This window comes from Colletotrichum graminicola (assembly GCF_000149035.1).
Source record: "Colletotrichum graminicola M1.001 genomic scaffold supercont1.34, whole genome shotgun sequence".
Taxonomy (NCBI): domain Eukaryota; kingdom Fungi; phylum Ascomycota; class Sordariomycetes; order Glomerellales; family Glomerellaceae; genus Colletotrichum; species Colletotrichum graminicola.
In genome coordinates, this window is record NW_007361038.1 from 69200 (window position 1) to 94442 (window position 25243).

A 25243-nucleotide genomic window follows, 5' to 3' on the forward strand; every position below is an offset into this window, starting at 1 on the left:
CCCTGTTCCCTCCTCCAACCTCACCCATTATTTTCCCACGTCACCTACGAACAACCCACACACTTCACCTTCGCTGTGCCTATCCTTCGGGGCCTGCTGACCCTCCAAAATCAGCTTTCTCACAGGTCCTCCTCCCCCCATCGAAGCCTGCTCTAGTTCTCACCTACTTTCTGACCTCACCACTGCGGTGGTGCGAGCTCCACCTTGTCTACTCAAGCAGGTCAGACCGGTGACCTGGGCAATATTGCCAAGTTGACAGACCAAACCCCCCCCACGCCTTCTAACGACCGTCACGAAATTCACGAAATCACGATCCCTTCTGCGCAGCGCCAGCAGCGCCAGCGGAGGCACCCGCGAAACATTACCCCAGATCCAGCTGAGAGACCGTCCACTCCCGCCTCGTCCCAACTCTCCCAACGCACCCTTCGACGTACGTCGCGCTTTGAAGCCACCCCGAGTCCTACGCCGCAGCCCGCACGTCAGGTCCATATCGAGGCCGTCTCGGTTGGTTTCAGTCCCAAACCGCAGCTCACGACTGCACCTGCGCCCGCGCCCGCACCTGCACTTGCGCCTGCACCGACGTTTACTTTCGATTACCCCCGGATTTCCGCGCCCCAAGACCGACGACACTCACGTACAAGAAGAGTTCTCTCGCAAGATCTCAGCGAGGACGACTTTGATCTAGAGTCCTCCGACGAAGCTCCGCAATACCGAGACCCGACATCACCGTCTGCTCATTCCCGACGCGAGTCTCATCGCCCTCACCGCGTCTCCAGAAATACCCGCGCCGCTATCCTCTTTGCCCTCGAGGAAGCGCTCAGACAACCTCATCCGTTCACTCCCGACGAAGTCGAAGAAAGCGCGACCATGGCCGACCTCATTGGAAGCGGTGGCACCGCTTCCAACGGCAACGCGTCCAACTCGGCCCGCCACCGTCCGACCGGCACGCCCAACCCTACCAGCTCACCTTCCGGTATTCGTGGTCCTAGAATGATCATGCAGGAGCGCGCTGCTAGAGAGGCAGCCCGACAGAGAGCTGAGCAAGAGCAGATGCAGTTGGAGAGACAGCGAGCCGAGCAAGAAGCTCGTCTATTGGAGGACACTCAGAGACGGAATGCGGAGCGCCGAGCCGCCGCCGCCGCCGCCGCTACTGGCGCTGCCGGAGGAGCATCAACTGGTGGCACTGCCAACGTGCCCCAGCAGGACCCCGCCTCCCAACGCCGACCCGTGGCCACCGATACCCCGCAGGCCCGAACCAACCCGGGAGGAAGCTCCCGCCAGCCTACCACATCCCAAGCCCACCCCCGACATGGTCGAACGGCATCCGTTTCGCAATCCGGCCAGCAGCCCTACAGCACCGCCCCTCAGGCCGGCACCGCTCAACAACCCCCCAACACCTCAGTTCAGGCTGGGCAGGATGTTGCATCGAGACCTAGGAACTCCTTTCCCCATGCGTTCGAGCGTTGGGAGACCCTGTCGGCTCACTGGGAGGGTCTTACCAGCTTTTGGATTCGACGGCTCGAGCAGAACAATCAGGACATCGAACGCGACCCCATCAACCAGGCTCTCTCTCGTCAAGTCACCGATCTTACTGCGGCCGGCGCCAACCTTTTTCATGCAGTCGTTGAGCTGCAGCGACTCCGTGCCAGCTCGGAGCGAAAGTTCCAAAGATGGTTCTTCGAGACCAGAGCCGAGCTGGAGCGCGCCCAGGAGGTCAACGCCATGTTGGAGGCGGCCCTTGAAGAGGAGAGACGTGCTAGAGAGAACGCTGTCCAGGCCGCCATCCAGAAGGAGCGTCAACACTCGGCCAACGATGAGCGCGTGAAAGAGATGAAGAAGGAGCTCCAGATCTCCAAGGAAGAGGCCCGTCGTGCCTGGGAGGAGCTCGGCCGACGTGAGCATGAGGAGCGCGAGCGGACCCTGTCTCTGCAGAGCGGCCAGCCCACCATCGTCGGCGGCGTCCAAGTTGTTCCCATGACCCAAGGCGTCCCTAGCCGTCACGGCAGCTCTCGTGAGCAGCGCGGATACCAGCCCGAGTATAGCGGTCAGCAAAGCGGCTACACCGGGGAGTACTCGCAAACCCCCGGCGGGCAGTCCACCGCCGCAGAATCGGAGGGTGTCACTTACACCGGTACTGGTTCCGAGGGCGGATACTCTGAAGGTGAGTACGCCATTGACGCACAGGGCCAATTCATTCGCGATTCCCAAGGAAACAAGGTGCCCTTCATTGCTCCGCCTTCCCCAGTTTCTGACGAAGGCACAGAAGAGTATGAGACTCCCGCGACCAATCCTCCCAGCGCCGGCTACGCGCAGAATCCCACCACGGCTGGAGAGCAACAGCAGCAGTCGTACGGCGCTCAGGATTACTCGGGTTCAGGATATGCCGCACCAGGCTGGGAGACTGTCCCCCGGCACCACCATCCCACACGCCTGAGCGACGTCATGGAAGAGGATGAGCGTAGCCGCGCCAGCAACAGTCAAGTCGGCGCTCGCCACTAGTACTCTCCGGGCCGACATCACTAAGCCTGTGCGGCTGTTGATTCTTGTCATGTCTGCACGCACACATCTTGCTGCTGGAAATGGCAGTGCAAAACACAGGGGGCTCAGCCACGAAGAACCTATACTACTTCTGTTGTCCTGAACCTTGTTCTGGCTTATGTCTACGGAGACTAATTACCCTCCTCCCTCCCCGGGCTGGCAACGCATATTACAACCACTTCACTCCATGAGAGTGTCACTGAACGAGTATTTACGACTTCTTCCTGCACGAACATACGACACAACTGGCGCCCATGACGGTCCACACGTTTATGGGAGCAAGCATCATGGGCAGACGTACATACATACATAACGAGGCACTTATTTTGCAGCTTCCTTCACCCTCCTCCCCCGCGTTTTGGCACAGGGAGAGAAGTCTGCAGGTTAAAGGGCAGGTTTCGGAACTGTCCCCTCTCTAGACTGGCATTGTTGGACTTTCTCAAGCGTGACTTGACGGCTAATTTTCGTCCTTGTTTGGCATCACACTTTTGGCGACTTTTGCACGATGAAAAAAGAAATGGGCTTTTGAGAGATGGTTCGGCAAGCGGGCACGGCGGTTGGCGGTCGGGCATGGCATGAAGGGTTGAGCATCGCAAAGCATTGTGTTTGGGGGAGGGGAAGGACAGAAAAGGCAATGGGAGAGAGGGGCAGCCAAGAGGGCAAGGATGTTGAAGCGTTTTTTTTTTTTCTCTTTTTCTTTTTCTTTTGGCACAGGGAATAATGTTATTGATGGGCCTTGTTGGGAGAAGGACTGGCGGGAGCCTTGTATTTGTAGAAGGAGATACTCTATGAAAAGTTTTTTCTTGTAGGAGATCATTCCATTGTATGAACGCGGTACATACACATGCATACAAAAAAGAAATACTGCTAAAAATTCTGCTCCATCATTTGGAATGCGGCTGACTGGGCGATGTGGTTTTTGTTTTTGTTTTTCGAGACGGGCTGCAGAGGTGTGAGGGGGAAGAGGGTTCTGTGAACGGCACCCGGCCGGATATGAGTGACATTCCTGAGGCCCTCGGGGGTTGGAAGGGGGGATGTTATCGCAAGTTCTTCGGGTGAGACAAGAGCCTCTCTTTTCCTGCACAGTCCTCTCCTCGTCTCCTCCCCGATCTCGCAAGCTCTGTAGGACAACAGACACGTGAAGCTGTCGAGGAGGGAGCGAGAGAGCGAGAGAGCGAGAGAGAGAGAGTGAGTGAGAGAGAGAGAGAGAGAGAGAGTGATCACGCAGGGGGGGCAACCTCTCCAAGCATGACATGGCCACGGCTTTTTTTTGCCCACCCTCGAGAGAAGGCGTCCGCCGGGGTGCTCGGGGGGTTGCAGAGTCGATGAGTGTTTGTCGGTCTGCATGCTTGACTAGCCGGCATCTCAGTGGGCCGCAGGCTGCATTGCCTTTGTTTGCCCTCCTGGTTCGCCGAGCGGGCGTGGCCGACAACCGCGGTTGCTGCCGTCCCCTCCTTTCGTTCCGTCTTCTTAATCAGACGTCGTCCAAGACGACTGGGGGCCTTCTTTCCTCCTTCTGCCCCGTCTTTCTTCCTTACTTCGAGGGATGAGGGATGGGGGGGTTTGGAAAAGAAGAGACGATGCAAACGAGGTGGCAGAGAGGCATACTGGTACCGGTGTCCCGACATCAATATCGCACGCCCCCGGTGCGGGAAGCCATTGATTGCATGTAATCTTGACATGCCTGTGGGAAGGAGCGGCACCCAATGGGTGCATAAAATCAGAACGAATTGCGCAGTGCCAAAAGGGATTTTCTACATCATCAGCACTTCAAACTCAGACCTACCTTTTGGTCCCGACTCTTCTGCTCCAACAGCAGCCTTCATTCTGTGCCCGCCAACCATATTAGTCAAAACCTAGCAACCTATTTGTTTCGGCCATCATCCGCGTCGTCGGAAAAGGACTCGGCCGCGCACCAGGCTCGAGGCGCAGCATGAGAGGTGGCCATCTCGGCGTTACGCCTCCTTCAGCTCGCCTATGTTAAGTCAGCCTGCTGTGTAGTACTCAGCTGCTGCGGAACACCATCGTTAATGTTTCGTATCGGAGAAGACTAGACTCGGGTTGCCTGCCCGGGTCTGCAGCCTGCAGGATGATAGGCTCATGATAAGCTGCTGCTGGCCATGCCGCTTACGGCCACAGCCTGCTGCTACGTGCATGCTTGCACATTGAAGGCGCTATCACACACGGCTTTCTGCTGCAGCCTTGGGTCTAGTGCTTCGATGCTGTCGTATATTATTCTGCCTCCCCTAGCTCATGGGCCCGATGGCAGCGTCTCATTCTGCCACGGTACAATCTCAACGCGGCAAAATGGGGGCTGCGTGTAGTTCCAACGCAGACTGCAACGAGTTCAATGAAGATCCTACTGATCCAGATATCATGGGAATCGGGGTCAGCATTTCACACCCTCAACAGCACGTTCAACCTTACACTGACACACGAACAAGGTTCTTCTCGCTTTCGTGGTTCCGGTGCTGCTATCCACGATCGCCATCTGCCTGGCGTACATCGCTCGCACCACCTTCCACGCCTGTTTGTACATGGAGATCGATAATATGATCCTTGGGAGGCTGGAGCGGCAACGGTCGGTTCTGGCCTCCATTCGCAGCACAAAGTACCTGCAGCTCATCCTCGGGCTGAGCGACCAGCTGCTGGTGACGAGCTTCGGCATCCTCATCGCCCTCTACGTGCAGACGTGCAGCATGTCCCTGCTCTGCTTCAGGGTCGGCGAGGCGCTCGCCTATCTCGCATCCGGCGTACACATGGACTGCCTCCTGGCCCTGGGGTCCCACTTCGAGGAGCACAGGCGGCAGGCGAAGGTGCGCATCTGGCTCATGGCGTTCCTTCTCGTCTTCATCCTCACAACCAGCTTCCTCACCTATCTTACCGACAGCAACAGCGTGCGAAGGACCGTTTCCTGCGCCATACGCCACTACAAGACTGACTGGCCGTACCTCTTTGTCGCGTGGCTCGCCCTCTGCTGGTGGGTCGCCTCCAGCTTCCGTAACTCCATGTCCCAGCTCCGTAACGCGCGCTCCCAGTTCCCACGCGTCTACTCTCTGGTGAACTGTGCGCTGAGTGCTGTTTACCGAGACGAGGCGTCGAGGAGGAGCCTGGAGGCGTGGAATGAATATGAGAGACAAGAGATGCGCGCAATGTACAGCCGGAGGTGTCGCCAGCTCCGAAAGAGGTCGCCGAAGCCTCCCTGGCGGGTAACGGCGCGTATCGTAGCCCAGGCCATATTCGGGGATTTCTGGCGGTCACTGATCTTTGCCCTCTGTGTGAACTTTAGCTTCACGGTCACGGGGATATATTTTCTATTGGAGGTCCTGGTCTACGCGCGGGTCGATTACTCGCATCTTTTAGAGCCCAAGTTTGGCCAGATCCTGCCTCTTGTCATGTTGATTGTGTTGCTGTTGAACATCATGGAGGCCAGTGGTAGGTTACGGTGGCGGCGTCCTCTCCTTTCTGCTTGCTGAACGAGTCTGCTGACGCTTCTTCATCAAGGCTCTCCGACAGAAACAGATGGGCAGAGCGAGGCCAGAAACGACTCGCCACCTCGTAGAAGAACAGAAAGAGGCCAGCTCACGTTCCTTCTCCCGGAGAGAAACTCTCGACAGGGCACGGACGAGTGGGTGGTTCCCCCAAGGAGACGGGTCACCGTCTCCGAGGACCGCCGGCAGGCGGGCATTGAAGCAACCATGACTGGCGGCCTTTCAAGGCGGCAAACAGGAGACACCGTGCGGGAGCAATCTACGCACGCCTATCGCCAGACGACGAGCATACCCGAGGAGTCGGAGGCGAGCGGTGTCGAGCTGCCGAACAGAGTGAACACCCTTGTGATGGAGGCGGGAGTGAGTTTGCTTCCCAATTCTGACGTGCCAGCCATATGGAGGGACTGTGAGCTGACAAGTCCTTTCTTTTGAACAGCATCTCGGAGAGGCGGAAAGCGATGGGAGCTTTGACACCAGATTCGGCCTGGCGGCCATCGTGTACCAGGACACGCCGAGGTGGATCATCAAGCTGGCGTTCTTTGCGGCGCTTGCGGCAACCGGCGTGTTCTTCTACTTTCTGTGTGTGTATTTCAACGAAATGGTCATCGCCATGTGTGCTTTGAACCAGCTCTACCAGCTTGGGCACACTTGCAGAGGGTTTTGGAAGTTCTGGAGGTTTCGCAAAGAGCGAAAGGAAATACAGCGCCGTCAGCCGGGTTCAACATAGCTGCTCATTGAAGTTTAAAGGCTGAAAATAGAGGGTTGTCGGGTATTTTGTACCGTGTTGAGAGACTGAAACGTGGTAAGCTAGAGACGTTGCGTATCGGGTTATACGTATCGCGATATTCGTGTACCGGGTGAACTGGGCTAGACCGCTTGGGGGTTATGGAACGGCCATGTTCGACATGAAAAGGCTAGCAAGAAAGAATCCCCATGTGCCGTGCATAGTTCATCCGCCGCTTTGCTTTGCTTTGCTTTGCTTGGCTTGGCTGGTAGAGAGGGCGTTACGCTCCAGGCTAAGCGTCACGGGCAATGAGAGATGGTGAAGATGCATGTGATGATCCTTCTGGAAGTAATACCGCGCATCATGCGGTCTTAGAGCCAAGGTACGGAACGACTCTTTCGCCGTCCAGCACTAGTTATGTATCTGATAGCGAGCTCCGTAATGCAGAGCCGCCCCATGCTTCGCAGCCGGCGACTTGAAGCCAGAGTCGGGCCGGTTCACCATTCCCAAACCTCCCTCGCAACGCCGATACCACTGTCGCCATGATAAACACACCAAGAAAAAGAGAAGAAAAAAAAGAAAAACTTCATGGACCTGGGACCACCCCCCCCTCGCCAAAGAATGGGGACCCTCATCCAGACTTGAGCGGGCCGAGAGTGCCATCGCGGAGGACGGCCTGGACGTAGTTGTTCTCGGCCTCCTTCCTCATCTTCCGCTCGGCGGCCGACTGCTTGATGAGGCGCTCCTTGTCGAGCTTCTTGTTGGCGTCCATGGCGAGCAGCTTCATCTGGTACCGCACGTCCCTAGTGTGGATGGAGAACCAGCCCTGGTGGGCCTTGCAGCGCTTCTTGTCGCAGATGTTCTTGTAGTCGCCGGCCAGGCGGCTGCCGACGTCGAGGCTCCCGGCCTTGAAGACCTCCTTGGCCTCGTCCGAGTTGAGCCAGTTGGCGAAGGGGCCGACGACGCCGACCTGGTCGAGGCGGTGGTCGTAGCCGCACGCGGCGTCGTCCAAGTGCTTGGACGCGATGAGGGACTTGCGCCGGTCGTTGGCCCAGTCGAGGAGCTGCAGCATCTTTTGGCAGAGGACGACCTCCTCGCCCATTTTGTAGCGCTCGGCGGCCGACGTCTGGAGGATGTCCACCTCCTCCTCGGTGAGGATCCCGGGCACCAGAGCCTTGTTCTTGGACTCGGGGCTCTCGGCTTCAAATGGCAGGTTAGCTCTCCATCTTCACAGCACATTTGGGGGGGGGGGAGGGGGGGCGCGAGCTTCACATACGTCCAGTGGCCGGGGGAGCAAACGGGCGGGTTTGGACCCTCCACAGGCCATCGTCCGGATCGACGCCAGCAAGATTGCTGGTCAAGAGTCCCATGAGCTCCTCTTGCACGAGCCCGTCACGGGTGTTGTTGGCCGAGGACTTCTTGGGCAGCGAGGCGATGGCCTTTTCCCACCACAGCTGCTTGTGCTCGTCGGAGCAGAAGGCGCTCTTCTCGCCGTCGCCGTAGAGGCGGGCCGCCTTGATGCACTTGGCGTAGGAGCAGATCTTCTTGAACAGGCTGACGACGTTCCTCTCCACGTCGGTGCAGTTGGGGCAGACGAAGCGCTCGATGAGGTTCTCGCCGACGTCCTTGGAGATGTCGATGCACTCGCCGTGGAACCAGTCCTCGCAGACGTCGCACGAGATCATGAAGCGGTGGTCGTCGGGGCCGCGACAGATGCAATACGGTCCGTTGTCGGATTCCTCATCGGAGCCACCGCCCAGCTCTTCCTGGTGGTTGGTGGAGGCGCCGCCGCCGGCCTGCTTCTTCGGCCTGCCGCCTTTGGAAGCGCTGTGGCCGCCGCGGCCGCCGCCCTTTGGTCGCTTGGGAGTCTTCTTGACGGCGGCTGTGCCCTTCTTCTTGGGTCCCATCTTTTGCGGTTCAGGGGGCTTTTCCGTCGTTTCTAGGATGGTGTTGCTTGGGTTGCTTGTTGACGAGGTGGGATTTGTTGATGTCAGGGTTGATGGTGGGAGAAGATCTGAATCCGAGGAAGGAGGGATCAATTTTGAGCCTATTTGACTTTGGGATGCAGCTTGGGGCGGGGACTGAGAGCCGGTCGCCTCTTGGACAGGTGCGTCTGTCATTTCGTGATCCTCCGCCTCGCCTTCATCCGCCCGGCCCTCGTCCCCTTTCACCTTGGGCTCCACGTCGGAATCCATAGCCCCAGCAAACGGCGGGCTTTCAACTGCAACCCTGCAAGTGAGTTTGAAGCCTTATAAACCAAAGAAAAGTGAGATGCAATGAGATTCTTGGATAAAGAAATGTTGAGAGCGACCTTCTGTTAGTTGTGCAGGGGTGTGTGAGGTTTGTGAAGTTGAACATTAAGTGAAGTCCTGGCATCGACGAGACCCATAATTCCCTTCGGTGAGGAAGCTCTCGGTGTGCCGAGGTGAAGAAGAGGCGACTACTTGGTTGCGCCGCATCAACTATTCTTCCGACACACCACTTTTTGTGGAAAGTGGCCCAAGCTCACCGAGAGCTTTTTTGGGTCTTACGATGGGATGGGATGTCGAGTGACGAACTAAGACCTGCAGTCGTATCTGGTCCTCAGGTTTTTCTCTGTCATACTGCAAGCAACTCAAGGCCTCAATTGCCGCAGCCATGTCCCTCGCAGCCTCGAGGCTTCTGTGGAAGTCCGTCTCCTCCACGACATCGACACAATGCCGACGATGCATCTCCCAAGCAGCAGTTCCTAAGCAGACCCGGCCGACTGCCGCGCCGACCATGTTCCAGACGAAACCCTCCCCGGCGCAGAGGAGGACAAAGACATACAAGACCGTGGAGGAGGCAAAAAGCAGGTACAGAGCAGGGGTAAGGGAAGCCGTCGTCGCTTTGGGGAAAGCAAAGCCTCGGATCGAGGAGCGTATGCGCTGACTGGACTTGAAAAAATCAGCCCTTTTCATGGAAGGCCGGTGTTCTGTTCGTCGCCACCGGTGTCGGCCTGACGTGGTACTTTGAGCACGAGAAGCAGCGCATGGAGCGCAAGCGCATCGCCGAGGCGACCAAGGGTATCGGGCGGCCCAAGGTCGGAGGGTCGTTCGAGCTGATTGACCAGAACGGCAACAAGTTCACGAGCGAGGACATGAAGGGTCGCTACGCACTGGTACGTTTTGGTTTTGCCCCCATCTCTTTCGTCGGGACGTATACGACCCGGCCGTGGCGACTAAAAACAACATAACCTAACCCCCCCCCCCCCTTCCCCTCACGCAGGTCTACTTTGGCTTCACGCACTGCCCCGACATCTGCCCCGACGAGCTCGACAAGATGGCGCGGATGTACGACCTCGTCGAGGAGAAGCGGCCCGGCTCGATCCTCCCCATCTTCATCACCTGCGACCCGGAGCGCGACAACCCCGCCGTGGTCAAGGAGTACCTCTCCGAGTTCCACCCCAAGTTCATCGGCCTGACGGGCACCTACGACCAGATCAAGGCCATGTGCAAGCTGTACCGCGTCTACTTCAGCACGCCGCAGCACGTCAAGCCCGGCCAGGACTACCTCGTCGACCACAGCATATACTTTTACCTGATGGACCCGGAGGGCGACTTCGTCGAGGCGCTGGGGCGCCAGCACTCCCCGACGGCGGCGGCCAAGATCATCCTGGACCACATGAACGACTGGCAGGGCGGTTGGAAGAAGGACTAAGCGCGGGTTTGACGAAGACGAACAAGGTTGAGGGAGGGAAGGAGGTTTCTGTATCGACCTGTGTAATATGTATACCGCCACGGCTGTTTCATGGGATAGACCTTTTGAGCAATCGGGCTCGGTGACCACACTCAATCACACTGTAATATCACTTTGTACATGTACTCTTGGATCCCGCGTTCGCTGGTGGAGTGAAGACGAAGCTCTGTTCGTCTGGACCAACGCCAGCGACACGCAGCCGCGGAGGGATTTACAAGCCAGAACCAAGAGAAAGTCAGAATAGGAACCAGAACCAGTCCGTCTGCATTGCAACGATTCCCCTCTTGGGCAGCTGTCAGGTTTCAAGCCGTCGCATTAAAGCTGCAAAGAAACGGCCGGCGTCTGCACCGGCAGCCGGGAACGAGCTTCGCCGCTAAAATTAGCGAGTGGCGTTGGTGGCATGGGGGGGGGGGTTGGTCATGCGTGCAGGGGTGGGAGAGGCATGGCGGGGGGGAGCTCTCAGTGCCTCAAGTCGGCCGTCAAGTCGAACAAGCTGTTCCAGCCAGTGTATCCGTGCGATTCCACCTCAACAATAATTCATCACCGCCTCACCTCTCATACACCATACACACATACACACTCTCTCTCTTTGTCTTTTGCGAGAGACACACCACTTATTTCACCTGGTTCAGCATTAGATAATTCATGTGGGCGGTATATTGCATGCTATCCAACTTCAAGCTTTAGAGTCAGGATGAGGCAGGCAGGAAGAGTTACAGGCCTCGGCCGGCTTTTGAGACCGTTCGCCACGCCGAGAACGCACGCGACGCCGCGGATCGCGAGCGCCGCCGCCGGGCTCCATGGAGGAAGATTCGCGGCTCCGAGCACAGCCAACGTCCCGGGGCGGGCGTGGTTGGGGGTCTCCGGACCTCAACGGTGGTTCAGCACCAAGAAGCGTGTTTTCGAGGCGGGCGAGGCGCCGTCATTTGCGTTTGCCTTTGAGTGAGTCAAGCAACCCCCTGATAAAATAAAAATAAAAGCGAGATATATGCATGCGTGCATGCGGCGAGAAGTCGGTGGCCAACGCGACGCGTCCAACACTTTACAGTTCTCGGCCGCGAGGCGGAAAAAAAGACACGGTAACTGACAAGAAAGGAGCGCAGCATCGATGGCGTCTTGTTGCACGTGGCCAAGCCCATTCCCGGCGCCGCCGAGGCCCTCCGCTACCTCAACGACAACAACATCCCCTTCATCCTGTTGACGAACGGCGGGGGCAGGCCCGAGGCGGTCCGCGTGAGGGACCTCAGCGAGAAGCTCGGCGTGGAGCTCTCGGTGGACAACTTTGTCCAGTCGCACACGCCCTTCCAGGAGCTGGTCCACGGGCCCGAGGGTCTGGGGGACAAGACCATCTTCGTGACGGGCGCCAACGCGCAAAAGTGTCGCGAGATTGCGAGGCAGTGAGTCTCTTTCTTTTCTCTCCTTCTATCTTATCCTACAAAGGCACATGCGCTTACCAGGACGTTAGGTACGGCTTCAAGAACGTGGTGACGCCGGCGGACATGATCCACGCGCAGCCGGACGTGTTCCCCTTTGAGCTGCTGATGAAGTCGGTCTACGCCGGGACGCACGAGCCCCTCCCCAAGCCCATCTACACAGGCGGGGTCGGGGGCGGGGCGGCGACGGAGGCGGAGGCGCTCAAGATCGACGCCATGTTCGTGTTCAACGACCCGCGCGACTGGGCGCTAGACATGCAGATCATCATGGACCTTCTGCTCTCGCGCGGGGGCGTGCTGGGGACGTACTCGGACAAGAACGGAGACAGGTCGCTGGCCAACGGCGGGTGGCAGCAGGACGGGCAGCCGGCGCTCGTGTACTCCAATGCGGATCTCCTCTGGCCGACGACGTGGCACCAGCCGCGGTTCGGGCAAGGGGCGTTCCAGGCGGCGGTGGCGGGGGTGTGGAGGTCGGTGACGGGCGGGGCGGCGCTGCAGACGACGGTGTTTGGCAAGCCCTTCGCGACGACGTACCGGTACGCCGAGGGGGTGCTCGAGGCACACCGGCGGGCGTTGCTGGGCAAGGCGGGAGGTGACGGCAAAGGGGAGGTGGCACCGCTGAAGACGGTGTACATGGTAGGAGACAACCCAGAGAGCGACATCCGCGGGGCCAACGACTACAGCAACGAGAAGACGGAGTGGGCGTCGGTGCTGGTCAAGACGGGGGTCTGGAGGAAGGAGAGAGGGCCGCCGACACACGCGCCCAAGATGATTGTGGACGACGTCAAGGCGGCGGTCGAGTGGGCGCTGGAGAGGGAGGGACGGCCGACGAGGATTTAGGGCGGCCGCGTTGCATTCAGTGTACATGTACAATTCCCAAAAGAGATGCATCGAGCGTGGAGTTCCAACTGGCGTGCTGCGACTTTGTGGGGGAGGGGCATCACAATGAAGGAGTGGCTGAGTTTGTTCATGAGGCGCTGCTTTGCCACAGTTGACGAAGCTGAAAATAAACGCCCGTCTGACATGGTGCCTTGGTAGGTAGGTAGGCTAGATAGATGGATAAATAGATAGATAAATAGATAGATACCTAGTGATATGGATGTAGCGATTCGACATTGTGAGACTAATAAACATGCATGTACGTCACATGCAAGTCGCGCGGCCCAAGACATGTCAATAAGGGCAAACCAGGGTCGGCAGCTCCCGACTGGACGGACAGGGAGCCCTTGACGTCACATTTGGGGGTCTTTTCTCGGTACGAATATACCTGTACATAGTACGGATACTCCGTAAAGTTAGGTACTGCCTAAACCTATGGTGTGAGGTGTGATGCGTGCTGGGGCCGGCTGCCAGTGTGGACGACTTTTAACCGTCGCCTTGAGCGGCGCTGGAAGATGTCACCTAGGTACTTGTACATGTGGTTTGGGTACGTACAGTAAGTACTTGTACGTCTGTACTTACAAGTACATGATATGTCGAGTTGCATCTGCATGTGCATGTGCAGCTTCTCTGGAAGGAGGTGGAAATGTTCTGCGGTTGTTCTTCGTGAGAGAAGGAGCCGACGACGCTTAGGGGACTACACTATTCACTCAGAAGGAAGGGGCGCAGGAGGAGGGACCCCCGGTGCTTGCCCTACACGTGTTTGCATGCCTAATACCTAGTATGATGTACGTGTATGTACGTACCGAGACCAAGGTACGATGTAGTAGGGACGAGGGGCAACGCACATGACCAGGCGGGGTTCCCCACGGCTCTCGGTCAACAAACCCACGAGCACCAGTCAGTCTTGGTCCGAGCTGCGCTGTCCAGTCAATCTGAACAAGTTTCCTCGTCCGAATACATGTAGTCTTCAACCCCTCATCGTCATCACCAATTGCCATTCGTCGCCTTTCTCGTCCGACAATATATTCTCATCCCACAAGATGCACCTGTAAACTCTCGTCTCCAAAACAATTGTCTTCCCTTCCTTGCTATCTGGCCCCAAGGACACCTACCCCACCCCTCACAAGAAGTCCGGATCTACCATGTACCTGGTACAAAGTACCCACGATATACCTGTACGATAACCCCTCAGTCAGTGTCAGTGTCCTGGCTTTGCGCCCGATAAGACTTTCTTTCTATCGTGCCCCCCTCCGTGTCGCTACGCTACCACAACCTGCCACTTCTCTTACCTCATCGCAACGAGGAACACGCCTGATTCTTCACCCAAGACCACTCTCGGTCTCCTCAAGACATCGCCGTTTTGTCTGCTGTTTTCACCAAAATATTACCACTGCGCATCTCGCCCCGCTCGTATACCGCGCACGTCGTTCGAGTCCCCCCCCAACGCCTCGCTGTCATGTCGTCCTCGTCGCCCCAGCTCAACGGCCAACCTCTGCGATCAGCCATGAAGGTCGACGACGATAACGACAAGCCATCCTCGGCCACCGCCCCTGGGAAAGGTCAGTCCTCGCCTTGAGCTCCGCCATCGTAACCTGAAGTCTGCAGGCCCCGCTCACCCATCAAGCGGTGTGGTGTGAAGCCCTTATTTTTCGGAAACTGGAAGAAGCCATCGCATGCCAGCAGTCGAGCCGCCGTGGCCACTCGCCCACGTATGCTTCTTGCCCTGGGTCGCTCAGTGACGCCTCGCGCAATCTTGCAACCCAACATGTCACGGGCGCCCCTTGATGGACCGGTATCGTCGCTGGGCTTACAAAACCTGGGAAACTTCATGCCTTTGCTAACCCTGTTGCAGTCGTCCAAATCGCCGAGCCAGAGGCTGACATCGCCCCGCCGCCGCCGAACCCACCATCTGCTGAGCATCAGGCTCATCACAAGAGGCATTACGCCGCCAACATGGCCAAGAGACTGACCGGCCGTATGGGTCTCACCACCTCCTCGTCATCTCGATCCTCCCCGGTCCTGGAGCCATCGCAACCTCCATCCTCCGCCGACGATTCTTCACCTGCAGGAGGTCCTGCCCCCGCCATCGCCCAGCAGCACCACCATCATCGCCATGGCCAGAAGCACTACTACGAGAGCCAGAAGCTGCTCGCTCAGCTCCATGACTGGTTGGAGCACGAGCGCAAAAAGAAGGCCTCTCGCAAGACCAAGACTTCATCTCGTCGCCGATCGCCCCAATCCAAGCCTAAGAAGGAGCTGTCACCGGTCCCCGAACCCGCGGCCACTGCAGCGGCAGCGGAGCCGGCGATGCCTCGTTCTCGCTCCGACTCGATCGATTCCGACTCGAGCGACGTTTCGTTCGACAGGCTGCAGAGAATCATCGAGGAAAGCATGGCCTCCATGGGCATCAACTCGGTTCCTCAGATGGCCCCCAAGGTTGGCAGGCGCCCTTCTGCCCGTCTCAGGAAATCGCAGTCGCGCAGCTTGCTTCACAGAACGGCGAGCTCTGACACAGACTACGTTGGCGACGACGTCGTCGTGCCCACGTGCGATGCTGTCCTCGACAACTCAAAGACTCTCAGCTACAGCGGCGGCGGCAAGAGCACCGATGACTTGACCCTCGGCCACAAGGCAGACGACAAGGAAAAGGCCTGGGCCACGTTCAAGAACGAGATCGTGCGCCTGACCCACACACTCAAGATCAAGGGGTGGAGAAGGGTCCCTTTGGACAGCGGCAACAGCGTCATTGTGCAGCGCCTCAGCGGAGCCCTGACCAACGCCGTTTACGTCTTGTCCCCCCCCGAAGACCTCGACGAGAAGGTGACGGGCAAGAAACCCCCGCCGAAGCTCCTTCTGCGCATCTACGGCCTCGAGCACCTCATCGACCGCGAGAACGAGCTCACCGTGCTCCGGAGACTAGCGCGCAAGAAGATCGGCCCCAGGCTCCTCGGGTGCTTCACCAACGGCCGCTTCGAGGAATACTTCAACTCCATCACCCTCACCCCCAGCGACTTGCGCGAGCCCGAGACCTCCAAGCAGATCGCCAAGCGCATGCGCGAGCTGCACGTGGGAATCGACGTCTTGGACCGGGAGAAGGACGAGGGCCCCGCCGTGTTGAAGAACTGGGACACCTGGCTGCGCAACGTCGAGAAGAAGATCCTGGCCCTCGACGAGAGTGTCCGGAGGGGCAACAGCGTGTTCCGAGGCTCCGGCTACGTCTGCGGCGTCGAGTGGCAGCAGTTCAAGGAACTGTACGACAAGTACCGCGAGCTAGTCATCAACGCCTACAAGGGCCCCCAGGAGGTCCGCGAGCGTCTCGTCTTTGCCCACAACGACGTAAGTCCAGCAACAACCCCCATGTCCTTCCCCATCCTCGCCTGAAATGTACAACAGAAGTGACTGACTTCCCTCCAGACCCAATACGGCAACATCCTGCGCATGCGCCCCGACGACGAGAAGTCGCCCCTGCTGCAGCCCGCCAACGAGCACAAGCAGCTTGTCGTCATCGACTTCGAGTACGCGGCCGCCAACGTCCCCGGCCTGGAGTTCGCCAACCACTTCACCGAGTGGGCCTACGACTACCATCACGAGACGCTGCCCTTCCGCTGCAACACGGTCCGCTACCCGACCATCCAGGAGCAGCGCCGCTTCCTCAAGGCCTACGTCGAGCACCGCCCGCAGTTCTCCCACGGTGGCGCCTCCACCCCGCGCCTCGCCGCCGCCGACGTCCCCGTCGGCAGCACCACCCCGGCCCTCCTGCCGACCAGCTCCTCGAGCTCCATCGTCGAGTTCATGCTCGACGCCCGCGTGCCGCCGAACCACTGGAAGGAGGAGGAGCGCCGCGCCGAGGAGGCGATCGAGGCCGAGGTCAAGGAACTGTACGAGGAGACGCGTCTGTGGCGCGGTATCAACAGCGCTCAGTGGGTCGCCTGGGGCATCATCCAGGCCAAGGTGCCCGGGTTCGAGTCCCCGGAGGAGATTGAGCAGCAGGAGAAGCAGGCCAAGAGCGAGGCCGCCGCCGCCGCCGGCGACCCGGAGGCGAAGGCCGAGGTGCAGGCGGCCGCAGACGCCGAGGATGAGGGCGACGAGTACGACTACCTGAGCTACGCCCAGGACCGCGCATTCTTCTTCCTCGGCGACTGCGTCATCATGGGCCTCGTACGCAAGGAGGAGCTCCCCGAGGACGTGCAGAGCCGGCTCAAGATTGTGGATTTCTGAAGGGGGGTGGCAAGCAGGCAAGCAAGCAAGCAAGCAAAGTTGGTTAACGTGCCCAACCCTTGTGTGACCTTGAACATCCGGTTGAGATGGGGGGCGGGGGGACGGACTATTTGTTCACGTAGTTCCAATGCAGTTACAATGTTTGGAAGCACATTACACAGCATAGCACAGCATAGCACAGCACAGCAAAGCAAAGCCGGATATTTCATTTTATTCTATTTTCGTTGTTGGTGTTGGTGTTTGCAAAAAGAAAAAAAATGGGGCATCTTATTGTGCATTATCGCCGCCACACGGCGTTGCGAGGTGCAACAATATTTTTCTGCCTTGCATCACTTGGCCATTGGGCATTCGCTCTCTGCCAGCCTGCCTGCCATGTGCTTTGATAGAAAAGAAGTCGTGATAGGGGAAAAAAGAGAAAGTCTACCCCATCTCCCGACAACGTTCTTTTACCACCACCCACCCCACCCACTCAGCCCAGCTTGTTGTACCGCTCCCTGGCCCTGTCCTGCACCGTGTTGACGTACTCGGCGTAGCTGTTGGTCGTCTTGCGCTGCGCAAGCTCCGCCGCGTCGCCCAGGTTGCCGCCCTCGGCGCCGAGTCCAACGCCCTCCTGGTACGCGTGCGTCGCGATCACCTCGGTGCGCCCGTCGCCCTTGGCGCCGAGGCCCTGGCCCGCGCTCCAGCCCATCTTGGCCAGCATACCCGCGCCCTTGGACTGCGGCGGTGGCGGCGGGGCGGCCGCTGCCGCCGCCGCCGCCGTCGTCGCCTTCTTCTTGGTGGCTGTTGCTCCTGCTCCTGCTCCTGCTCCTGCTGCTGAGGGCTTGCCGCTATGCGGCGGGACCTTGGGCTTCGCCGGCTGGTTAAAGACCTCCCTGCGCTCCTTGGCCCGGTCTCGGTACTGGGGTCCCGATTCCTCGCCCCCCTTGGGCTGCTCGTCCGCCTGCTTCGCCGCCATCCTCTTGTCTCGGGCAGCCAGGCGCGGCTTGGCGGCCTTGACCTTGTCGTCGTCCGCCATGGCGTTCTTGTGGTTCCTCGATTTCTCATGCGTGTTGAGGTCGTCCAAGGTCTTGTATTTCATCATGCAGATCAGGCAGCAGATCTTCTCGCGGTCGACGTACGACACCGCTGCCTCCGCCGTCGATGTCGGATCTGGGGTTCCGCTGTCGGCCGTCGCTGCGGGCACGGATGTCGGGCCTCCGGATTCCAGCGCAGCCTCGCTAGGTGGCGTGGGCGTCAGTGCCGGGGACTTTGACAGGCTCGCTCCCGTCAGCGAGATTTTGATCGGGCCGGTTGAAATCGCGTTTGAACCGGACAGCGAGATCTTGACAGGCGCGCGCTCTTCGGACCGTCGCGGGTCGGCGCCGTTGTCGTTCTCGGCGGCAGCGTCCGCAGGCCGCTTGCCCTCGTGGATTTCGTCATGCCGCCTCTGCCAGAACGCTATTTGGCCAGCCATCGGGACAGACTTCTTGGTTGATGAGGAGGCCAGGCTTCCATCCGCCTTGCGTTTCTTGTTTTTCTTGGACTCTTCATTCGCATCAGTCTTGTTTCCATCGGCAGCGGTGCCGCCGGGAGGGGCCTCGGTGATGACTCTTTCGCTGGGGTACACGTGCGGCTCCCAGTACTTGACGCGGAGGGTCGGATTGAACAAGGGGTTGAACGAGACGCGCTCAATGGCACGAGTGACCTCGCGGAGTTCTGGCACAAAGACGCCGAGATGGATGGTGGAGACCGTCACGGGTTCCGAGGCAATGGTGAATTCGCGCATCATGTTGAACTTTTTCATCGCTGCCAAAGCATCCTCGACGGTCCAGAATTCGGCGAAGCCAAAGTTGAAGGACTCGTTCGTATCCTGGTCTCGCATCAGGAAGGTGCGATGCAGCGAGCCTGGCCTGGCACCATATCCAGATGCGTCACCGGTAGGCGCAGTAGACTTGAGCTTTGGCTGGTCGCCAGAGCCCTTCGAGGCTGCGGGCCTCTGCACTAGTTGAAGCTTCGCGGCGCCCGCTGAGAAGACATCCTCGTTGACCGACGGTGCCAAGGGGAAGAAGACCAGGATCTGCGACGGGGTGTCGGCCGCATCGCTTTCGCCAGTCAGCAAATGCCGGTATTGCGATGGATCTACCAAGGTTAGCACAAGTTTCCCCAGCAAGCATGCGTGCAATGACCAAGGCGCAGACAGCATACCTGTAGGCGGGCCACCGCAGTTTTTGCAGCGGTTTCTCGATGCGTAATTTGAAAAGTCGCACGTGGGACAGTTCCAGTTGGGTGCTAGGCCGGCACGACTGTCCCGCTCGGCGTCGTCGCGGTTCCTGGCGTAATGGATGTAGATGGAGGTCATTCCATCGGCGTCGCCGTCGACCAAACCAGCAAAGTCAAGCACCAGCTTGGGGTAGTTGTCTTTGACGAAGTCGATGGCGTTTTCGACGCTGTCGAACTGGACGAAAGCACGGCGTTGGCCTGTGATGGGAGGGAGGGTCATAAGCGGCTGCGGAGGGGATTTCGGGCGGGAAGTGCTTACCTCGTCCAGAAGGAAGACGAATGTCGACGGCTGGATATCGGGAAAGATAAGCCTGTCCGAGAAGGCATTCTCTGACGTCGTCCAAAGACAGGCCGGAAGGTAGGCCCTCGAGGATCACAGTATCACTGGGAGCACCAGCTTGTCGAAGAGGCGATGCAGAACGATCGCGACGAGGATAACGACCTGGGCTGCCACCTGGAGAGGTGGAAAGATGACGAAAATCCTCGTCAGAACCATATCGGGCATCATGGCGGCGAGGGCCATTGTCGTAGTGAGAGCGAGGGTAGCCCCGGCCACCTCGATCGTGACGACGTGGTCCGCGGTCGTGGCCGTCATGTGGGTCAAGTAGCGAAGGGTCTTCATGACGGCGATCCACATGGTCATGCCCAGGACCGCCTTGATCTCTCGATCCAGGACGTGACTGGTAGGCCTCGGACGTCGGTCCATGATAGTAGCGGTCGTAGTCTCTGGCGCGGTACTCTGCGGTGTCACGGTCCCAGTGGCGATCCCGAGATGGATCGGGGTCGCGGTGGCGGGCGTCCTCGGCGGCGTAGTTGTCGTCGTCGTAGGACAGCTCGAGGTTGTTTCTGGGGGGAGACCTAGATGCGTCTCGTCGTCCCGTGGGGAAGTTAGCGGAAGCTCAAACCAGCCAGACGTTCTGCAGATGGTCATGTCCCCCGCAGGCTCAGCTTAGTCTCTTTACCCTGCCGCGTCCGATGGCCGTCGTTGTGGTGGTGGTTATGATCTCGCAGAGGGGATCTTTGCCGATCGTAAGGTCCCCTCTCAGTCGAACGATGGGTGCCCTCGTACATGATTGCAGGTCGCAGGAAGGCGGGGTGATGTTGCAATGCGGGTAGGTACACGAATTTCGAGTGAAATGCGACCGTCTCTATAGAGTTTTTTTTTGGGCGGTTTCGGCGGGAAACAAAAGGAAGAAGAAACGAGGCGAGTCGAGTCGAGTCAAGGCGGCACGCGGCGCTGAGCCCCCTTGGATCCGAGGCAAGCAGCCAGACCGTGTGCCTTTTTTTTCTTTTTTTTTCTTTTGTTGCTTCAACTTGGCGGTGAATTTATTGGCGGAACAGGAATGCCGAGCCGCCTCGGTGTGTCGGAGGGGAGAGGTTGAAGAAGGGACGATACGATACGACGGATCTAATTAATGTTTGCTGGGCTGGCCGAAGGTCAAACCTCATGCCGTCCGCCCTGTGGACTGTACGGATATGCACGCACATTGCACATATCCGTATCCGTACAGCCTTACCTTACCTTATCTGTCTGTGTGGCTTAGTCATGCGGGGTCTCGGACAGGGTTCTCGATAACACATGGCTGGTGGCTGCATTACCTAAGGATTGTAGGTGTATGTACCTCTCTGCCATATCTGGGCACAAAGTACATATCGCTCTGAGCACCTCTATGTAATAGAGGCCAGCCAGTGGAGGAAGGGATGGACTTAGTAACGACCAGCTGGGTGAAGTCAAGGTAGCCGGGACAGTTTGATGATGAGTTAACTGGTTTAGGTACCTACACTACTTGGTAAAGCATATTTCAACGGTAAACAAGAGTTTGTCATCGTTATACCTGTCAGAAACGCGTTCCGTCGCCTCCCATCAAGAAAAGACGTCAAACCCCGCAGTTCCGCTCTTAGCGGGCAGCAGCGGACCTTCCATTGTCGGTCGAACCAGGTGACGGAATCGTCAAGTCACTGTTCACGGGGAAGGAAGACACACCTACCTACCAACCTACCTACCTAACCTCAGCATCGTCTATTATTCCATCCCGTATAGCCCGAAACCATAGCCGAAGGAAGCCAACATCCAGGTCAACCCACGCAATGGAATCGCAAGATCGAGGGCCGTGGGAGGCCTCGGAGGGCTCCTGCTACGTCGCCCTCACCTACGACGTCCTCGACGCCGCATCCGTCATGAACCGAGTCCGCTCGCCCCAGGCCGGGGCCATCGTCCTCTTCTCCGGCACCACGCGCGACAGCTTCGGCGACAAGCCCGTCAAGGAGCTGCAGTACAGCGCCTACACCCCTCTGGCCCTGCGCACCATGCTGTCCATCGCCAAGGGCGTCCTCGAGAGGCACGGCCTCAAGGGTGCCGCCATGGTCCACCGCCTCGGCACCGTGCCCATCGGCGAGGAGAGCATCCTGATCGCCGTGTCGTCGCCGCACAGGCAGGCGGCCTGGAGGGCGGGCGAGGAGGCCCTGGAGGAGTGCAAGGCCAAGGTCGAGGTGTGGAAGCGGGAGGAGTTCCACGGCGAAGAGGGCGTGTGGAGGGCGAACCGAGACGGCATCGCGGGGCAGAAGGTGTCCGACGCGGAGAAAGAGGCCGGGGGACCAGATGCAGCCATGATTCCATGATTCCGCGCCTCTCGTTTAGAAACGGAAAATCCAAATGGTTCCGTCATCCACTCCTTTGCTTGTCAACAACCAACCTTCAACCATGCATCATACCCAAGAGAGACCGCCCCCAGCATTGCCGACTTCAGCCAATATCCGAATACACCCTTTGGCAGGCTACCAGTGACGACTTGTTTACGAGCGGTGCCATCGGCGGAATGTAGAGAAATTGAGCGCATGCCGGGTTCCGGTGTTTAGGAAGCTCCTTGACTCGAGAAGAGAAGAGGGGCGGGGGGGCATGCTGCGAATGCTGTTTGGCCTGGTCAAGTCTCGGTTGCGCGTCCAAGTCGTGCGGCGCTTTCCAGCGTCGGTCGGGATGGAGCAGGCCCGATCTGAGTGGCCGGAAGCCAAGCCCGGCATCCCCGTGGCATTCCATCGCATACGCTAGGTTCCGCGCGAAGATTGCTTTGCTGCCAGGCCTGCATCCAAATATTCCCGCCGTGTCACCGGCACGCCGCGTTGAGAATGCAAGCAACGCCTACCTGTGGTCGATCCGGCGCGAGGCATTGGAAGTCTCGCATGTTTATATACACCTGTACATGCTGAGCAACTCTTGGCAGCGCCGAGAAAAGCCACCTCCATTGTGGACAAACTGTTTGCCCCTTCGTTCCCCCAAAACCTCCATTCTTCTTCTTCTCTCTCCTCTCCTTCCCCTATCAACTCACCCATCACTCCCGGTAAACAAACACAAGCAACGCCACATGAATTTAGTGAGCCAAGATTCGAAATGCCTTGTGTTCCCTTTGCTTGGAACGGCACCGAGTGCCCCGCCCCCGGCTCAGCATCCGTAGATGAGCGAAGAGAGACATTGGTAGATCATCGCCGCTCGCCTGGCGCGTGCTGGACGTGATGGAAGTTTTGTCCTCAGTCTCAGCAAAGAGGTGACACACTCTCCCATGCGGAGTAGCCATTTCCTGCAGGCTAGCTTCAACGGTCCAAATTTAATCCCCGAGACGGGACGACGTACGCTGACCCATACTTCCGGCTGAGATGGTTGCGAGCTCTCCCGGAGGCCTGTCCTGTGAGGGCAGAAAAGGAAGTGCGGTCCCAACATTCGTTTCTGGGCGGGAGTAGGCTCTCGCTTTCTTCGTCCTTCTTCTTCCTCGTCGTCGTTGTTGTCGAGTTTCCGCGGTTCATGTACTGCTGCAAATTATATAGTAATCGTTACCAGAGCCAGAGAGGTCTCGCACCCGCGTGTTCCCGAGTCTTCGCATCGTGAGCTTCCTCTGGGGGGGACGGGGCAGCAACAGGGTACAGGGACTGGCCGGCCAGAACAACCACGAAAGAGAGAGAGGCATCGATCGGCTGCTGTCTGCCTACCTAGTTGCCTAACCTAGGATGAGGCTATCCAGGGTTTTAGCCCTCTTGGCCGTGACGCACGAGGGCGCCTCGCAAAAGGTTGTCTCGGCCAGCTTCCACCGAATCCAGTTCCCGCCCGACCTAGTGCAGATGACGCGCCGCGACACCCTCAACCTCACGGCCATCAACAACATCACCGGCGCCGGGTACTACTCGACGGTCCAGGTCGGCACGCCGGGCCAGAAGGCCATGCTGCAGATCGATACGGGCAGCAGCGACACGTGGATCCTCGACAGCCAGGCCGACCTGTGCTCGAGCGGTTCCCTGCAGCGCCAGTACGGGACGGGGTGCACCGAGACCTTCAACTCGAGCATGAGCTCCACCTTCAAGCTCGTCAGGGCCAACGACTTTGACGTCGCCTACCTCGACGGCAAGCGTATCCGGGGGGACTACATCCAGGACGTCGTGAGCTTCGGCGGCAAAACCATCAAGGACCAGCAGCTGGGGCTGGCCGTCCAGACGACCAGGGCCGCGGGTCTCTTGGGCCTCGGACTCACCGAGGGCACGACGTCGGACCGCGGATACCCCACGATCCTCGACAATATGGTCAAGCAAGGCCAAATAGGCCGGAAAGCCTACAGCATCTGGCTGGTACGGACAACAGCCCGTCTCCTCTCTTATCCTCGTCCCTTCGCTAACCCGTAAAACCCCTTCCAGAACGACCTGTCTTCGGCCGAGGGGATGGTGCTTTTCGGGGGCGTCGACACGGAAAAGTACATTGGCAAGCTCACGACGCTCCCGCTCGTCAATGACTACCACACGGATAAGTTCACCAGCTACAGCGTGTCCATGACGGGCGTCGCGATCGAGGCGCCCGGCCAAAAGGCGGTGGAGATGGCGGCGGCGGGGGGCTCGTTCAACGCCTCGACCGTGCTCGACTCCGGGGCGACCGTGTGCCTGCTCCCTGACCGGCTGGCCAAGGACATCTGGGCCAAGTACGGCGTCCTCGACAGGGGGTACGGCGTCCTCGACTGCGCGTGGAGGGGGCCCAAGGGCGAGGGCCACGCCATCGAGTTCGAGTTCGCCGGCGGCGGGGGCGTCCGGGTCCGCGTGCCGCTCGAGGAGATGGTGCTCGACACCCTCGGCGGCGGCGTCGTCAGGGGCGGCCCCGTGCCGTTCGACCGGGCGTGCCTGTTCGGGATCCAGAGCAGCGCGACCTTTGGCGTCGAGGGCGACGGGTTCGCCCTCCTCGGGGACACGTTCCTGCGGAGCGCGTACGTCGTGTACGACGAGGCCAACCTGCAGGTCGGCATCGCCGAGGCGAAACTCAACGCGAGCCGGTCCTACGTCATCGAGCTCCGCGCCAACGAGACGGCGCTGCCGACGACCACGGGCCCGGCGCGGACGGCGGACGGGGGCGCTGCTGCCACGTCGCCGCCGGTCATGACGACGACGACGGCAGGCGCGGGCGAGTCTGCGGCGCCGACGGCGAGCGAGTCCGCGAACGCGGCGCCGCGAGGAGGCGTCGCGACGTCCTGGGGGCCAGACGGGTTTTCCGTCACGTCCTTCGTGTCTGTGTTCGCCGTGGCGGGCGCGGTGCTTCTGGCGGTTTGAGCGCCATGACTTTTCGTTACCTTGGCTTGCATTGGGATAGGTACTTGGCACGCTTTCAGAGACGTTGGTTTCTGCCAGTGGGTTTTTTATTCGCATTGCCAACGGAGTTTTGGGGGGAAGCATCTTCTTGTCCAGACACTGCTGCCAAAAGGAAAAGACGCAATACATAATCCTAATAGCCTTTTTTTTTTTCGCCATTAGTATGTTTGATGTGACTGTAGACCTCGTCCCGCTGTGACCATGACATATTCCCCCGGTCGAGTCGTGATGCAGATCGTCGTCCCGAGTTGGCGGTGCGCGTGTCGTTGTGGTAGAGTTGATAAGAGCCCGGTTGGTTGACGTGCACCCGGTGGAGTGGCCGCATCCATCGGAAGCCTTCCGAAAGTTTTTTTTATTTGATTTTTTATTTT

The 25243-nt window shown here is 58.9% G+C and overlaps 10 protein-coding genes across 10 annotated transcripts; 7 read left to right on the top strand and 3 right to left on the bottom strand.

Moving 5' to 3' along the window:
• Positions 1 to 867: 867 nt before the first annotated feature.
• Positions 868 to 2499, top strand: GLRG_07809 (uncharacterized protein; the record flags this gene model as incomplete). The annotated part of the gene is made up of 1 exon (XM_008098494.1): positions 868 to 2499. One exon carries the CDS (start codon positions 868 to 870, stop codon positions 2497 to 2499), a length of 1632 nt encoding a protein of 543 aa, XP_008096685.1.
• A 496-nt stretch (positions 2500 to 2995) lies between these two features.
• On the bottom strand, positions 2996 to 3388 carry GLRG_07810 (uncharacterized protein; the record flags this gene model as incomplete). The annotated part of the gene is made up of 1 exon (XM_008098495.1): positions 2996 to 3388. The coding sequence occupies one exon, from the start codon at positions 3386 to 3388 to the stop codon at positions 2996 to 2998; it is 393 nt and encodes a 130-aa protein (XP_008096686.1).
• Positions 3389 to 4845: 1457 nt separating this feature from the next.
• On the top strand, positions 4846 to 6756 carry GLRG_07811 (uncharacterized protein; the record flags this gene model as incomplete). Its single annotated transcript, XM_008098496.1, has 4 exons — positions 4846 to 4926; positions 4983 to 5973; positions 6043 to 6389; positions 6466 to 6756. The coding sequence occupies 4 exons, from the start codon at positions 4846 to 4848 to the stop codon at positions 6754 to 6756; spliced, it is 1710 nt and encodes a 569-aa protein (XP_008096687.1).
• Positions 6757 to 7384: 628 nt separating this feature from the next.
• On the bottom strand, positions 7385 to 8948 carry GLRG_07812 (PHD-finger domain-containing protein; the record flags this gene model as incomplete). Its single annotated transcript, XM_008098497.1, has 2 exons — positions 7385 to 7953; positions 8030 to 8948. 2 exons carry the CDS (start codon positions 8946 to 8948, stop codon positions 7385 to 7387), a joined length of 1488 nt encoding a protein of 495 aa, XP_008096688.1.
• Positions 8949 to 9390: 442 nt separating this feature from the next.
• Positions 9391 to 10431, top strand: GLRG_07813 (SCO1/SenC; the record flags this gene model as incomplete). Its single annotated transcript, XM_008098498.1, has 3 exons — positions 9391 to 9600; positions 9683 to 9892; positions 10000 to 10431. 3 exons carry the CDS (start codon positions 9391 to 9393, stop codon positions 10429 to 10431), a joined length of 852 nt encoding a protein of 283 aa, XP_008096689.1.
• Positions 10432 to 11164: 733 nt separating this feature from the next.
• GLRG_07814 (HAD-superfamily subfamily IIA hydrolase) lies at positions 11165 to 12743 on the top strand (the record flags this gene model as incomplete). Its single annotated transcript, XM_008098499.1, has 3 exons — positions 11165 to 11412; positions 11574 to 11867; positions 11936 to 12743. The coding sequence occupies 3 exons, from the start codon at positions 11165 to 11167 to the stop codon at positions 12741 to 12743; spliced, it is 1350 nt and encodes a 449-aa protein (XP_008096690.1).
• Positions 12744 to 14738: 1995 nt separating this feature from the next.
• On the top strand, positions 14739 to 17003 carry GLRG_07815 (choline/ethanolamine kinase; the record flags this gene model as incomplete). The annotated part of the gene is made up of 2 exons (XM_008098500.1): positions 14739 to 16121; positions 16200 to 17003. The coding sequence occupies 2 exons, from the start codon at positions 14739 to 14741 to the stop codon at positions 17001 to 17003; spliced, it is 2187 nt and encodes a 728-aa protein (XP_008096691.1).
• A 469-nt stretch (positions 17004 to 17472) lies between these two features.
• GLRG_07816 (G-patch domain-containing protein) lies at positions 17473 to 20193 on the bottom strand (the record flags this gene model as incomplete). The annotated part of the gene is made up of 3 exons (XM_008098501.1): positions 17473 to 19121; positions 19188 to 19573; positions 19640 to 20193. 3 exons carry the CDS (start codon positions 20191 to 20193, stop codon positions 17473 to 17475), a joined length of 2589 nt encoding a protein of 862 aa, XP_008096692.1.
• A 1157-nt stretch (positions 20194 to 21350) lies between these two features.
• GLRG_07817 (uncharacterized protein) lies at positions 21351 to 21881 on the top strand (the record flags this gene model as incomplete). The annotated part of the gene is made up of 1 exon (XM_008098502.1): positions 21351 to 21881. One exon carries the CDS (start codon positions 21351 to 21353, stop codon positions 21879 to 21881), a length of 531 nt encoding a protein of 176 aa, XP_008096693.1.
• Positions 21882 to 23258: 1377 nt separating this feature from the next.
• GLRG_07818 (eukaryotic aspartyl protease) lies at positions 23259 to 24833 on the top strand (the record flags this gene model as incomplete). Its single annotated transcript, XM_008098503.1, has 2 exons — positions 23259 to 23870; positions 23937 to 24833. 2 exons carry the CDS (start codon positions 23259 to 23261, stop codon positions 24831 to 24833), a joined length of 1509 nt encoding a protein of 502 aa, XP_008096694.1.
• Positions 24834 to 25243: the final 410 nt, after the last annotated feature.